Raw genomic sequence first — 16,785 nt, 5'->3', positions numbered from 1 at the left:
TCTCTCAAATACAAAGATATCATGTAAGTATTTCAAAGTCTTATTTTAATTATGCGCACATACACAAGTGATATAGTACATGAACTCTTATATTTGTAATGCATCACCAGTACTGAACTACATGATAACAACCATAGAAAATGAGCTTTTGGCCATGTAATTGAGGGAAAACTAAGAGCCAAAGCAATAAATGTGCTCTTCTTGTTCAAGTTTCATGATATTCTGTGTAGGCACATTATAGCACATGCTTTTTCCTGTAAGACAGTGTCAAAGGCTTTGTTTAATGGTTCCTGTTGTTTCCTTTTGAGCCGTATTGCCATTGCTCTCTTTAATTAGAAGAACAGCTCTTCAAGCTGCAAAGACATAGCTATTTTCCACAGCAGTACAAACCATGCCTTCAGGCAAGTCCATTAACTTAATTTTAAGATTTTTCTGTTAAAATGGTAAGTTTCTAGGCTTCTGGAATCCATGGCTTCTAGTGAAAAAAGAGAAACTGAATGCCATTATGTGTAGCTCTGTATCTCTTAATCAGAAATGTCTTGGTCTATCCTTGGGATTATAAATTACCCTTCAAGCCATTAGAGCCCAGTAAAATTGCAGGGCACCAATTACTTTAATTACTTTAAGGTTAGGACCTTTTCTTACAAAAATCTTTCTCAATGCTTTATTTTCCACCTTAGTGAATGTAGCTAGAGACATACAAGTCTGCTGTTAACAAGCAATATTATAAAATGTCCTACTTCAACTATACTGAAATTTTACAGTATTTCATCAAAAGCACGACGTTTTTCAAATTCTTATATTTACTTCAGGGTAATGTAAGATAATCTTTGTCTAGTCCATCTCTACCTATCTATATAATGCTTTAGTGCTCAGTGCTAATTACTGAGTAGACATAGTTTAATCTAAAGACCATTTAATTGTATACTACCTCACCCAAGGTGGTTCTCACGTTAACAACTGATTTAAAAACAAGAAAAAGAGTTACTAATGAATGATAAGGTATATATTACTTGGTTGAAATATGCTAATATGGAAAATGTCATTATTTATTTCACAAAGATTGTGATTACATATAGAAGTATTTCTAGATATGAAGAGGTCTCCAAATTGTTAGTTTTAAATCATAAAATGATACTTCATCCTGTAAAGATATTCCCTTTAGGCACCTGAAGAATATATTTCAGGCTTCTAAAGGAAATAAAGAGTATTAGCACTCGGGAAACCAGTTAAAACTTTTTATCAACCAAGATATCAGGATGAAAGTATTCCATTCTTTACTTCAAGAAAATTATCTGAACTTTATGGTCAAATTCAAGACAGTGTCTTAGATATTTTAAAGCTGAAATCATAATAAAAATCTTTATTTTAAATTTCCTAAAACATTCCTCCGATATAAGCTTCTGATAGATTGCTATGAGATTACAGTGTGGTGACACCAGTTTCCACAGGGAGTTGCTGCATGATGCAACTATTGTTTCAACAGGAACACATCAGCCATTTAAGATGAGGGATTTGAAGAAGCATTAAATCAAGAGCAGAAGAGAGTGTCATGCTACAAAGATGTTGAACTACAAATACACATTGAACATGAAATTGTTCTTGTGAAGGATTTGCTCAAGAATTTCTAAAACAACTTCAACCAGTTATGACTCCATCCTTTTTCAAAGATTTCTCTGTGCTTGTAACAGCCTCTTCTCTCTCACAAGTTCTACAGCATTGTCTGCTACACCTCAGCTCTTCCAGCCAGCATTCCTCTGTTAACCTCGCCTAAGAAACATTCATTACAATTCCCAAACAAATACTTTAATGAACAGAAATCACATTCAAGTGATTGGAATAGAACAGCTTTGATACCTGCAAAAGCATGTGTGCAAGCTAATAATAATATAAAATCCAATAAAAAATAAAAATAAACTCACCAAAACAAACCTTTTTTTTTGTTTTTTTTTTGTTTTTTTTTTTTTGCTTCCCCTACAACCTTATCTATTGATTTTATTGGAGGAGATAATATTGTAACTGGAAGTACATGGGATCCTGAATGAACTGTGGATGTAGCTATTGAAACTCATAGGCTTTCTGTTGATGGAACTCCAGCTCTCACTTTCTCTGTTTTTCTTTTTAGTTGCACGTCAAGTCGCCACCTGTTAGCCATGCTCCTGAAATGGGAACAGAAATCTGAGGTACAGAGCCCTGGAACTGTCTATATTTACCAGTTGTTAGATTCTCTAACCAAGTGATTTCATTTATGATAGTTTTCTTGTCTAAAAAATAAAATGTAACAGAATTTACTTAGAGCTATGTTTAAGACTGAGGTCCAATAATACTGTAATAAGACCACTGTTCGATATTCAGAATTTTAAACATACTGCCCTGGGATGAGGAAACTTTGACAAAAGTCAGTATTGCTCACAAGTCAGAAGTAGGTGGATAGTGCCATGATCTTGCTAAAATATACCTGGACAGGATTTGCAGCAGGTAAGGCTAAACCAATAGATTTGAGAGGTCTGACTTTACCAGGGAGGGGTGGATTAAGGGAGAATCTCAAACCCCACACTAACCCTGCTGAGTTCTCCATACCATCAGATGTGTTAGAAGACATGCAAGTAGGCAACTTATCCTTAACCCCACTGTTTTCCTGTTGTGGCTATATAAGATCTGCCTCATTTTTCGTGGTAATTTCCTATTTTTAGCAGGATCTGAGAAATTAGGGTGGAGTTCATTTTGCATCCCTACCTTTTAAAAACCTTCATGGTAGGATTACCTATATAAAGCACTAAAAAGGTGTTGATTGCCTTCCTGTAAAGTGTTAAAGGGAGGTCAGGGTTGGAGATAGAATATCTGAAATTCTGGACCCATCTTTTCTGATAATATGTTTGAAAAAGAGCATGCTCTAGTTAGACCATAGTACTTATGCATGATCATGAATGGTTGATAGCTTCTGGAAAGAATGTTGTAGTGAGTGATTTCAAAAACTGTGACATTTTCAGTTTCCATTAACAACTACAAAAAAAATGTAATCTCATGATGTATTAATGTGTGCATGTTATGTATGCATAAACATAGACACATATACACATATGCATAGAAAACTATATTGACACACATAGTTATAGCTGCAGACTATCCTACAGATATAGAGGCAGTTTATCCCACTCTATTCCGAAGTTTACAGCTATTTCTCAGATAGTATGGTGAAATGATACATGTTTCAGGAAACTAGCATTGACTGAAATATATCGTTGTGGAGTATTCAAGTATGTCAATAAAGAATAGCACTTTGGGATCATGTACTAGAGTTATTTTCCCTGATAGCTGGTTCTATTTTAAACATGAAAAGTCCATGGAAAGCCACGGTTTCCCACTAAGCATTTTATTTCTAATTTTGAGATCGTAACCCCAACAAAGTCAGTGGACAATATAACTTGTATAATGTATAGAAATTACAATTAAGAACCCCATCGAGCAATGTAAAGATCTAATTTATCGATGTTAAAAAAAATGTTACTCACATGCAAACTGAAGAACAGCCTCTCTGCTTAAAATAGTGCCAAACATGTTGCTGGTTAAACACTGATACTGTCCAGAATCCTTCATTTCACTGGGGTCTTTGATGATCAAACTTCCTTCTATTAAACTGAAGCGATAATCACTTTCAATGTCAATTTCAGTTCCATTTCGAAGCCACCTTAGGAAAAAAGAAAGAAACTACTTGAGCATTTTATGGCCAAAGGAAGGCATCAAACTTAGTATACAGAACCTGACAGCCCCAGTTGTTATAAGGAGGGCAGTTACTCAAAGATACTCTATGCAGTAACCCATTACTTTGGCAAAGATTTGGATGGAGACATTCTACAACATGTACCTGAAAAAAAGCTAAGCTTTGCTGAAAAACACAAGTAAAAACATATCTTCAACCTCAGAAGATAAAGCATATTCTTTGTTCGTTTACCTTCCCTTTTTTTTTTTTTTTATTTTTTCCCCCCAAAATCCTATCACCCACAAAGGCTTCAGACTTGAAACGTGTAGCAGATGCATCCAGTATGTCAAAAATGGGGCTTTCACTCTTATGAAAATCAAAGTTTCAGTGCATGTCCTATGATTAAAGTCTTAGGCCCAGATGAACTTAGAGTTAGCAGAGCTGAGTCTGCACTGTATGAGAGCAAGGAACCTTTCTTTTCCATTCTTTCAGCATTTGTTCTTCTGGTTCCAAGAAATGGAGAAAATGAATTTGAATAAAGTAGAAGAGTAAGGCTTTTGAAGAGCAGGGAGGTAGATTGATGTACATAGACCATTATGAAATAAAGAATATTGGCAATGGACAAAGGTAAAACAATATCAACTGGGCCAGGATACACAAAATTCAGAAAAAAATGGTCCAGGGGAGCCTGGAATTAGTTGGTGTCTGGTCAAGGATAATGCCTGGCAGCCTCCAGGTAAAGAGAAGCTCAGATCAGATGAGGATTCGGCAGAGGGAATGCTAAGTTGGGAGGGGTTTGGGAATGAAATGAAAAGCCTGAACAGCAGAGACAAGAATGGAAGTGAGTCAGGTGGAAAAAGACAGGCTGTAGGAAGCCTATTAGAATGTATCACATCGGACCCAAAGCATGAATAATTCCTGAATGAATACTTCTTTTTCTGAGGATTCAGAAGTAGCCCAAGAGTCTCATAATTTTTCTGCTATTTGAGTGGATTTTGGGGTTGTTTGTTTGTTTGTTTGTTTATTTGTTTGCTTTCCCCTGGATATTCTCTGCGAAAAAAACCTCATCTTTCTCATTCATCTCCACAGACTGAAACAACGACCCCTGCAATAGTAGATTTTTTGTGGTGCAGCAATAAATTCCAGCACTCTAGAATAACTTCTAGGGGGCTGTAACATCGCAATTAAAGAACAGTAATCTGCATATGAAGACTTCTTAGATTTGCTTTTGTGTCAAACTGTATAAAACACGAAATTGTTAAAAGAATGCAAAGAAGAGATAAGCAATGTAAACAGATATGGCACAGCTATTATGATGCACAGATATTTCCTTCATTGCTAGTTCACAGTCATTCTGAAATTTCAGAGCTGCCTCAGGACAGTGCCAGGTACTTCCCAGATTTGCCAGAGTTCACCAAAGACTGGAAGAACTTGGCAATATCTAGACTCCAGAAGCAACTTTAATGAAACAAACTTACTATCAGTTCATCCTATCTTGTTAATATTCATAGTGAATGAGATACAGACAGCAGAATTCGGCTGAAGCAGGTCTGAATTTTTTTTAATCCAAAGGCCAGAATTGCCAGAATTAAGATGAAGTGTGAAATAGTTATTTGTCCCTTTTTTTCATGATTAGACTTTTGTGAGAGCAGCTGACATGATGTGGGCGTTACCAGGGTGGCGGCAGGAGATCTAAAAGCGGTTGTAACTCGACACTAGCACTCAGTTCCTCAGATCAGCTGATTGGAGCCAGTTCAGCCGGTGCCAATTGAGCAAAATCTTGAGGTACAGAGAAGCCTTTTTTTTGATTTTTTTTCTGATTCTAGCAGTTTTGATCTCGAGACCCAGAAGGCCCTGGCAGCCCTTGCGAGAGCAGCAGACGTGGCATGCATGTTACCACGGTGACGGCGATCACACCCCCGCCCCGGGCCTTGAAAAATCCTCCGGGAGGGCGGGGGCGCCTGCCCACCAGGTGCTGTGAGGGGCAACCAGCTTGTGTTGCGGGTGAGTCCCACCCACACTGTGCTGCAGCAGCGGGTGTGGTAGCTCATGTGGTAGAGCGCAGAGGTTGTCACTTTTTGCTTGTTAGACCCTCTCACCTATTGCCAGTGTCCCAGACCACTGTCGACCATGGTCTCCTCCAGAAAGAGAGCTTTTCTCAAAAAGACTGCAACGACTCAAACTGATGGCTTGCCCCGAACCGTGGCTGTTCAGGTCTCTGGCTGCAGGGAGTGCCAGAGGCTGCTGCTGCTGAGGGAGGATGGCCAGCATTCCACCTGTGTGAGGTGTGAGCAGGTGTAAGATCTGCTCAGCGTGTTCGCAAAACTTAAGGAGGAGGTTGAGACACTGAGGTCCGTCAGGGAGTGTGAACAGGAGATTGACTGGTGGAGTAACTCCCTGGTGTGCCAGTCAGAGAGGCTCCAGGGGGATATCCCCTAAAAGGTGATGGACCTCTTGCCCTGTTGGGCAGAGAGCGAAGACCCGAGACAGCCCCTGCCCTGTCGCTGCCGGGCAGAGGTAGGGGACCAAAAAGATGACAAGGGTGGGAAGCGAGTTCCAGTTTGGTGCTCCGGGCAGCCTCTCTCCCTACCTGCTTTGCTTCCCCAGGTGCCCCTCTGTAATAAGTTTAAGGCTCTGGATCTTGAAGAAGAGGTAGGTGAGGATGTGGTGCAAGGCCTGCCTACAAGGTCACATAGAAAGAGGCAGTTGACTCCACATCTCAAGACTGCCTCAGATAAGAAAGAAAGAAGGGTAATTGTAGTAGGCAATTCCCTTCTGAGAGGGACAGAGGGCCCAATATGCAGAGTTGACCTTCATCATAGGGAAGTTTGTAGTCTACCTGAAGCCTGGATCAGGGACATCACCGGGACACTCCCAACATGGTGCACCCAACAGACTACTACCCTCTGCTGATCTTCCAGACAGGTGGGGAGGAAGCTGCATCCCACAGTCTGAGGGGAATGAAGAAAGATTTCAAGGCCTTGTGATGGATGCTGAAAGACTCTGGAGCTCAACTGATTTTTCTCCTTCTTCCTTCCATTTTTGGATGACGATGTAGGAGGGAATAGAAAAATTCAGTCCATAAATGATTTGCTACAAGACTGGTGCTACCCCTTGTCCTGGCAGGACAAGGGGCAATGGGTTCAAACTGGAACATAAGAGGTTCCACTTAAATTTGAGAAGAAACTTCTCAGTGAGGGTAACAGAGTACTGGAACAGGCTGCCCAGGGAGGTTGTGGAGTCTCCTTCTCTGGAGATATTCAAAACCTGCCTGGACACATTCTTGTGTAACCTCATCTAGGTGTTCCTGCTCTGGCAGGGGGATTGGACTAGATGATCTTTTGAGGTGCCTTCCAATCCCTAACATTCTGTGATTCTGTGAAAGCTTTCCTTGCAAGAACAGCAGTCAGGAAAGTTTGTTTATGAGGCTGCTGACACCAATTAATCTCTGGAGAACTGAAGGAATATATATTACAAAATGATAAAACAGTCCAGGTTGAAAAGAACCTCAAAAGACTATTTGGTGCAATATTTCATGGGAAAGGGGGACTAAATGAGATTATCTGTCATCTTGTTCAATTGCATCTTGAAAAACTCCAGTGATGGGGAGTCTGCCATGTCCCTGAGGAGGTTGTTCCAGTGAATGAATGTTCTCACACATAAAAATGTCTTTCTTATATTGTGATGAAACCTTTCTTGTATCTGTTGCCCCTTGCCTTCTACATGTGGCTTCTTGTGAAGAATAAGCCCCTATCCTCTTTATAGCCACACTTTAAGATATGCTGAAAGTCTGTGTTGATGGCATTCTACTGGGAAAATGCAAAAAACAGTTGGATCAAGAAAGAAAGAAGGTGACTTAAGTTCTCCAAAGAGATAATCTCTACAAGAATAAAGGGCTTGTCTGGGAAGGCTGAAAAAAGGTTTCCCCTCTTTTGGTGGGAATGTGTGACTTTTTCCCTATGGTCACACACAGTGTTTCATGGACTGATAGCACTTCAACAGTGTGTGGACCTAATGTACTTTTTTATCAAGAAACCAACAAATAGAAATTACTCAAGGAATGTCAATAAGGAAGGATGCAACATAACTTTCATCCCGCAAGGTGAGGAGTTAATGCAATTCCAGTTTCAATAATTTATTGCCACTTATTCCTAAACTCATGTTACATGCTCTAGGCATGCCTGAGCTGTTTGGAATGGTTGTGCCATGCATCAGATCCATTTAGTGACTTGCATTGGTTCCAAAGAGACAGAGACAGATTCTGTGCTGTTGTGATGAGGATATCTATAGATGGTACTGCCTCTGAATTTCTTTCAGCCATAGAAATGCAAATTTTGTCGTTCAAAGAAGTCAAAGGAGAATCCACCCAGAATACTAAAGAATCCACAAGTGAAATAAGTATAATAGGTAGACAATAAAATTCAGGACTGATGATTGTAATCTATTACAAAACACAATGATAAGAGTCTTTATGTCCCCTTTTGAAGTGAAGAATGACTGTGTGAGAAAAGATAAAGTGTGTATGGAAAAAATAATCAACCATATGTTCTCCCAGCCCTCCTACATCACTTGTAATTTGTATAAAATATGAACAGAGTCAGATATAACAAATGGATAAGGTGACTGCAACATACTGTTTCCACCTGTAGGTGGGCACCATTAATAAACTGAACTCTCAGACTCACAGGTGTGTCATAACAGATCTGTATAGTAGATATCTGTGGCATAATAGTCTGTGTGGGAAAACAGGCAAGAGACAATGGTTGCAAAGGAATAAGGTGCTGGACTTCTGAGTGAAAAGACACCAGATTTAGCTCAGTCTTTGTATCTTGTATGGCATAGTCATGTCATTCCATGTATCTGTTATTTACAGATTTCCATGTAGAATGGGACAGTATTTCACAGATTTAAAGATGTTTAGAAAAAAACAAATAAACAATGAAATATTCTGATCTTGTTACCTCTTGCAGACACAAGTCAAAAAAGTCCCTCCATGTGGATAGATAAGATGCACAGAGAACATAATTTTAAACATCAAATATCACTTTGCTTTTATTCACCACCAGTTATGCTTCTTGCTTACTCAGTATCAGAAAAAGCGTTAAATCAGGACAGCCATTTGTGTCATGAAGCTGTTTCTGTTACGTTGTTCTCTAAAGCACGCTGAATCTCAGAGTGGGATTGCATTGGCTAATATTCTGAAAACTAAAACATTTTCTAAAACAGGTACCTGTAGGTGGGAGTAGGATTTCCACGAGCTTGACAATTCAGAGATACTTTCTTCTCCTCAGAATCAGTTGGAAAAATCACATCATCTGGCTCTTGTACAAACACTGGCCCATAATCAACACTTTCTGTGGAAACAGAAGTGCTATAGTTTAGGAAATCTGAATAAATGTAAATGTATTATAGCTCTTATGAAGTGAGATTAAAGTATGCAAAATTATGTTTGTTTTCCAGAGGTTCATATCACATTACTTCAGATGCAATATTAAAAAGCAATAGTGAAAGGAAAAAAAAAAAAATAAGGAGGAAATATTACTAAGCTAACAATAAAATGCATAGTATGATTTAAGTGTTTATCATGCCTTAAAACAACTTTCTCATCAGACATCCTTTGGCTTGCAGTCTAATGAGCTGTTTGAGAGAATGAAGCCAGAAAGAGGAGTTAACTCTGCTTATAGAGAGCAAGGTAAACAAAAATTTTCCTGCTGCTTGCAGCAGCTTATAAAAAACTAAGACAATTCTCCCCTTTATGTCCAGGAGTTGCTAAGAAAAATCACTCGTAAAATTAATGGCAGCAGCTGGTGGCTACTATTAAATAATATATAGCAAAATCTGCCATTTCATTTTCCTCCACTGTCTTCTCTAATCTGGCATACATCTATATTGTATATAAATTTACATTTCTGAACAAGAAAAGCTGGATAGACACATAGAATACATCTATGATTCCAATTCTTTCATATTGTGAAGAGGGAAGTGTAACCTTCAGAAAGTAAAAGGTTGCCAGAATAGCATTCCTGATCACGCAGGTCTGAATAACTAAGACGCTCACTGTGCACTGGAAGACTGTGGAATTTTAATCAGCTGAGAATTGCTCCAAACTATTGGATGATTTAGTCAAATTTAGAATGATACCCTAATGATTTGGGTCATTAAAGTCCTGCACCTGTACTGAGGACAGCACATTAAGCAGTATATAACTCCCTGTTATATTAATATTTGTCCTACCATTACCAGCTCGACATAAGAAAGGTGCACCCGAAGACTTTGGATTTTGAACATTGACTTACTGCATTGTTCTACTAACTCCATACAACTTTAACTAAATGTTATGGGTTCACAGTTTTGGGAACTGTAATGCTTTTCATACTGGTAATAGTTCATACTGGTAACAGTTCCAGAAAGTTTGGGTATACAGGAAAAGGTGCATGGGACTATGCATCTTGGTACAGAGGAGAAAGTCCTGGAGTCTGAATAAGAATTAGAAATATGGGGGACATAGGTCCATAGTACACCAGTCCTGAGGTGCAAATTTCCATGTTCTTAAATTCCGTGATATTTTGGGTTTCTCAATTCTATTGTCATATAGTGAAAAGACCACATGAAAACCCATTATGTTAGTCAGCCTTCCTTTTTAGTGACTATACACTTGTCACACACTTAGTTTTTTGTCTTTTTACACTGCTATTCAAATGCAGATTTTGAAAATACCTTTATTTTCAGGTATGTAGGCTTTTACCGAAATAAATTCAAAAGATTAGCCTGTCAATTTGTAAAGACAGCAAATGAGAGCAGCAACAATTAGTAGCTTCTGGTTTTGCATAATTTTTAAGTTTATTAGCCCTTTTTGTAGGACTGTGTAACCCCATCTAGGTGTTCCTGCTCCAGCAGGGTGATTGGACTAGATGATCTTTTGAGGTCCCTTCCAATCCCTAACATTCTGTGATTCTGTGATTCTGTGATTCTGTGAGTGGGGATTGCTGTTGTGCATATTTACATTACTTCTGTGTCTAGACACATTACTTCAGTTGGGTGTATTAGCAGAAATATATTTTCTGTGACAGATATCTGCTCTACAGAGAGACCTAGGCCAGCTGGATCATTGGGCTGATGCCAATTGCATGAGGTTCAACAAGACCAAGTGCCAGGTCCTGCACTTGGGTCACAACAACCCCAGGCAGCGCTACAGGCTCGGGGAAGAGTGACTGGAAAGTGCCTGGTGGAAAAGAATCTGGGGGTGTTGATTGACAGCAGCTGAATATGAGCCAGCAGTGTGCCCAGGTGGCCAAAAAGGCCAAGAGCATCCTGGCTTGTATCAGGAATAGTGTGGCCAGCAGGACTAGAGAAGTGATTGTGCCACTTTACTCTGCACTGGTGAGGCCCCACCTTGAATCCTGTGTTCAGTTTTGGGCCCCTCATCACAAGAAGGACATTGAGGTACTAGAGAGAGAGTGCAGAGGACATGATGAAGCTGGTGAGGGGCCTGGAGCACAAGTCTGATGAGGAGCAACTGAGGGAACTGGGGCTGTCCAGTCTGGAGAAAAGGAGGCTGAGGGGAGACCTTATCACTGTCTACAACTACCTGAAAAGAGGTTGTAGCATGGAGGGAGTTGGTCTCTTCTCCCAAGTAGCAAGTGATAGGACAAGGGGAAATGGCCTCGATTTGCATCAGGGAAGGTTCAGATTGGATATGAGGAAAAAATTCTTCATGGAAAGAGTTGTCAGGCATTGGAACAGGCTGCCCAGGGAAGTAGTGGAGTCACCATCCCTGAAGCTGTTTAAAAGATGTATACAGGAGGTTCTTAGGGACATAGTTTAGTGCCAGAGCTAGGTTATAGTTGGACTCAATGACCTTAAGGTTGTCTTCCAACCAAAATGATTCTATGATTATTAAAAAAAACCCCACAACATTAAGTGATTTCTGATATGTGCCTATATTATTGAAATTAAAATAACTCCAGTGCTAAATTCTGAGCACTACAGATGAGGCAGACACAGGTGTAATGGAATCAGCTGGCAAAACTTATTTTAAGAAATGAAAATATGGATACAAATAAATTTTATGGATTATATCGTATAATTTCATTTCCTGCTTCTTACATAGCTCCCACCAAGCTTGAATCTAGCAAAACCAAAAATTAATTAATGACTGCAAAACTAAAACATGGGTTTAGATTTAGATGTTATTCCATGAAAATTAGTAGCTATATGAATAGGGAGTATATTCACAAAAATTAATTATCTTCTCCCTAGGAGTGAGTCTGTACATAAAATATAATGTGACAGTCTAGATTGCTGGAAAGAAAAGAAAAAGATGCAATGCTAAGTAGGCTCTGGTGTCACTAGGAGTGCAGGTGTTCTTTCTGTCTGCAGTGTTTGCAACAGTAATAATGACATACTGTGTTGCACATTCCTTTTGGAAAAACAAAACAAAACAAAACAAACAAAACAAAACACAAAACAAAACAAAACAAAAACCAACCAAACCAACCAACCAACCAAACCTCACCCAACTAAACTCTTTAGGTGGAGGCTGGTATTCTTAATGGTTACTTGGATACTTGTGTTATGTGGAATGAGAAGAACAGGTTTTACTTCTGCCTGCCATGAAGACAAAGGTAACAGAGAAAGTTCAGTGAATGCAAGTCATGCTTCTGAAAGATTAAAATATGTAGTTAGCTGCTTCTCTGCATTTCAGATGAGTGTGGAGTACCAGCAGAGATTATTTGGAGACTCAGAAGCAACATAATAATAAATGACATGTTCATCAGTTTGTAGCTAAATTGGCTAAATTAATTCTTAGTTAGATCACCTGGATTGCAACAGAATAATTGAAGAAAAGGATCTATTCTGAAGAGACCAAAGCAGTTGCTGAAAAGACAAGACTATAAACTTATAAATTATCAAGCTTAATAAAGGGTTTAGTAAATAAAATACAATGGGGTGTGATATATTATATGCAAGAAAACATAGCAGATTACCTAATGATACTGTCTTGATTAAACTCCAGTGACAGACTTGAAATTCAAAATCTTAAGTGTTCTATGCCTCGTTTCTTAATTTCCAAAGCAATAAAGGAAACACTCTGCCAATCTAAATATTTCATTAAAATATTTTAAAACTATTATTTTAAAATTAAAATACAGAAAACCTTGTAATAAAAGAGAAAACTTTTAGCTTTCTTATATATAAAGCTAATAAAAACTCAAATAAAATGAAGCCTTGTGAAGGATTCAGCAGTTGTATCAATGATCTGCACAGAGTTTAGCTAGCTATTAACATCTCATTAAAAGCAGTGGTAAGTCCTAGACTCTTCTAAAATTGGCCTGGAACATTGGTGGAGGCTTAGTGTATTCTCTTTCCTGTGTAGGGAGTCTAAAGCTACATTGAAAATGTGGGACTTGAGAACATTTCCCAGAAGCCATTGCATACTCTGGTAATGTTAGAATCATTTTGGTTGGAAAAGACCCTCAGGATCATCAAGTCTAACCACAACCTAATTCTGGCACTAAACTATGTCCCTAAGAACCTCATGTATACATCTTTTAAACACCTCCAGGGATAGTGAATCCACCACTTCCCTGGGGAGTCTGTTCCAATGCCTGACAACCCTTTCCATTTTTCATTCATTTTTTTCATAATATCCAATTTAAACCTCCTCTGGTGCAACTTGAGGCCATTCCCTGTCATTCTATTACTTGCTACTTGGGAGAAGAGACCAACCCCCTCCATGCTACAACCTCTTTTCAGGTAGTTGTAGACAGTGATAAGGTCTCCCCTCAGCCTCCTTTTCTCCAGACTGAACAGCCCCAGTTCCCTCAGCTGCTCCTCATCAGACTTGTGCTCCAGGCCCCTCATCAGCTTCATCATGTCCTCTGCACTCTCTCTCTCTAGTACCTCAATGTCCTTCTTGTGATGAGAGGCCCAAAACTGAACACAGTATTCAAGGTGGGGCCTGTTGGTCTTTCATGGTGGGACGAGACTCAGGGATGCAGAACGCTATTCCCTTCCCCTAATACAGATAATGGAGGTGAAGCCAGGTTGTGCAGCATGCAGAGAGTCATAGTGTGATGCTACAGATCTGCAGGAGTATTGAGTCATGGAGCCAGGGCTGAGGAGTGAATTGGACTGGATGGTGACCTCACAACCTGGAATCTTTGAAAGTGGGCAATGTGAATAGTCACTCTAAATTTAGGTAATTTATCCATTTTCCTAGAAAGAACAAGAAAAAAAAAAAAAAAGTGTGTGTGCATAGTACCACTCATAATACAGATATTTCTAACATTGCAGGATAAAAGTCTGAACTTTCAGGAAAAATTTTAATAAAATTTTGAATCCCTTTTACCCTCTTATCAATTTATCAGCAGTTGTCAGTATTTTCTTATCAAAGTAGGCACATAAGGAAAAATAACCTTAATTTATAATTGTAAACATTAGAAAAGGATAATGAGAGGCTGTGAGGTTACTGCAGCCATGGGTCAAGATGCTCTCCCCACAAAAACAGGTGTGACAGTGGGCTTTCCATGTTGATTGTTTTCTCCGTGGGCCCAAGTTAAGGAGTTTGTCCATCCCAGTGTGTTTGAACAAAGCTGATCATCAATGGCCCTTTTTCCTGGACAGCCAAAGGTAGGGCATTCCATTGGAACCCCTGGTGATGAGGTGGCTGTGTCATAGCAGGCAGAATGTTGGTGGTGGCCATATCAAAGAGTTGGTGACACAGGTGCCCAGGACAGGTAGAGAAAGGGCTGTGGGGTGAGCCGGCCCAGACTGGAGGGAAGCAGGCAGATGAGTGAGGGCTGAGGTGAGGGCACAGAGAGGAGGGCACGGAGGGGAGGGCAGGGCTGCTGTACCCATGTAGGGAAGCAGGGCTTGTCCCTGGTGGTTGCTTCTCCTTTCTTTTCCAGAGCCAGAGCCTCACACAGGGAAGGACAAGACCATGGTGAACGCCTGTTCTCAGCCACAAAGCGAGAGACTCGCTAACTTCTGAAAGGATGCTGAAGCTAAGTTAAGGCATCAAGACCCTAGAAGTGCAGCTGTCCCTTAGCTTTTTTATTCTGTAATGAAATCTGCAGACCCAGAATGGCAAAGGACCAGATCGTGATTAATTAATGTTCTCAGCAATAAAAGATGAGAGAAAAGATATCGTCTACAAGGACACAGAAAACAAGATATAAAGAGTCTGGCAGAAAGTTGTACAGTGAGTGACAAAGATAGGTCAGGGTGGCTGCCTCCTTGTTTTTTCTCATTTCTCTTAAAACCACAGCTCAGAAAAAAGGCAAGACAAGACCATGGCTCAACTATGTAATCAGCCAAAAAACCAGGGACATATGTTATCTCCTACAGAGATATAGATTGTAGGTAAAGAAATCAAGACTCTGGATGGGAAAGGGCAGTCAGTGCCCGGATTTTCTGGAGTACCGAGGTTGAGACAGTGTGGTTGCGCCTTTGTTTTTTTTCCTGCCTTTCAGAGACAAAGCTCAGAAAGGGTCATGACGAGAGCATTGCACACTCCCGTAATCAACCAGAAATCCACACACCTCTCCTACCATCTACAGAGCTAAGGATGCCAAGTTAAGGAATCAAGAGTCTGGCAGAGGGCTGGGCAGAGGGTGACAAATGTGAGTGAGGGTTTCTGAGGCATTATTTTTTACCCTGTCTTTTACAGCCACAGACATAAAGAGTCAGGACCAGAACATGGTGATCTCCTGTTCTCAACAATGCAAGCATTGACACCTGCTGTCATCTACAGGGACCTAAGAGTAAGGTCAGTTATCAAGAGTCTGGAATAATATTTTCTGGGATCCTCATTTTGAGACAGGGTTGTTGCGCCTTTGTTTTTTTTCCATCGTTTCAGTGCAAAAGCTCAAAAAAAGGAGTGACCAGAGCATTGTGCACTCCCGTAATCAGTCACAAATGCAGAGACTTCTCTGACCATCTACAGAGATATAGATGCTAAGTTAAGGAATCAAGAGTCTGGCAGAGGGTTGGGGAGAGGGTGACAACGGTGAGCGAGTGTTTCTGAGACATTGTTTTTTATCCTGCCTTATAGAGCCACAAACCTCAATATTCCAGAGCAGAACATGGTGATCCTCTCTTCTCAAAAATATAAGCCTTGATATCTGCTGCTATCTACAAAGATGTTGAGATTAAGGTCAGTTATCAGGGGATTGGAATAACAATTTCCGAAGTACCAGAGTTGAGACAGAGTGGTTGTGCCTTTGGTTTCTTCCTGTCCTTTCAGTGACAAAGCTCAAAAAACAGGCGTGACCAGAGTATTGTGCACTCCCGTAATCAGGCACAAATCCAGAGACATCTCCGACTGTCAACATAGATATGGATGCTAAGTTAAGGAATCAAGAGTCTGGCAGAGGGCTGGGCAGAGGCTGACAACGGAGAGCGAGGGTGTCTGAGGCATTGTTTTTTAACATGAAATTAGAGCCACGGACCTAAGAGAATGAGGACCAGAACATGGTGATCCCCTGTTCTCAACAATGCAAGCCCTAACACCTGCTGTCGTCTACAAGGATGTTAAAAATAAATTCAGATATGAAGAGTCTGGACTAAAATTTTCTGGGATCCTCATGTTGAGACAGGTGCCTGCGCCTTGTCTTTTTTCCTGCCTTTCAGAGCCAAAGCTCAGAAAGGGGCATTGCCAGAGCATTGCGTACTCCAGTAATCAGGCACAAATCCAGAGACATCCCCTACCTTCCACAGAGATACGGATGCTAAGTTAAGGAATCAAGAGTCTGGCAGAGGGCTAAGCAGAGAGTGGCAAAGGACAGCGAGGGTTTCTGAGGCATTGTTTTTTATCCTGCCCTTACAGCCATAGTTGTAAAGAGTCGGGACCAGAACATGGTGATCCCCTGTTCTCAGCAATTCAAGCCTTGACATCTACTGTCTTCTACAAGTATGTTAAGATTAAGATCAATTATCAAGAGTCTGGACTAAAATTTTCTGGGATCCTCATGTTGAGACAGGGTGCCTGTGCCTTGTCTTTTTTCCTGCCTTTCCGAGCTAAAGCTCAGAAAGGGGCATTGCCAGAGCATTGCGCACTCCCGTAATCTGTCAAAAATCCAGAG

General features: G+C 40.2%; 1 protein-coding gene across 5 annotated transcripts in view; it reads right to left on the bottom strand.

Annotated features, from left to right (window-relative positions):
* Positions 1–16,785, bottom strand: part of CNTN5 (contactin 5) — a 709,446-nt gene that overhangs the window by 245,573 nt on the left and 447,088 nt on the right. For all 5 annotated transcript variants that reach the window (XM_071803584.1, XM_071803595.1, XM_065832157.2 and 2 more), the window contains 2 exons: positions 8,931–9,054; positions 3,513–3,688 (listed from right to left, as the gene is read on the bottom strand). In XM_071803584.1, the coding sequence (XP_071659685.1) occupies positions 3,513–3,688; positions 8,931–9,054 (300 nt within the window). The remainder of the gene's footprint in view (positions 1–3,512; positions 3,689–8,930; positions 9,055–16,785) is intronic.

This window comes from Patagioenas fasciata, chromosome 1, assembly GCF_037038585.1.
Source record: "Patagioenas fasciata isolate bPatFas1 chromosome 1, bPatFas1.hap1, whole genome shotgun sequence".
NCBI lineage: Eukaryota > Metazoa > Chordata > Aves > Columbiformes > Columbidae > Patagioenas > Patagioenas fasciata.
This window is presented reverse-complemented; position numbering and strand designations above follow the sequence as displayed.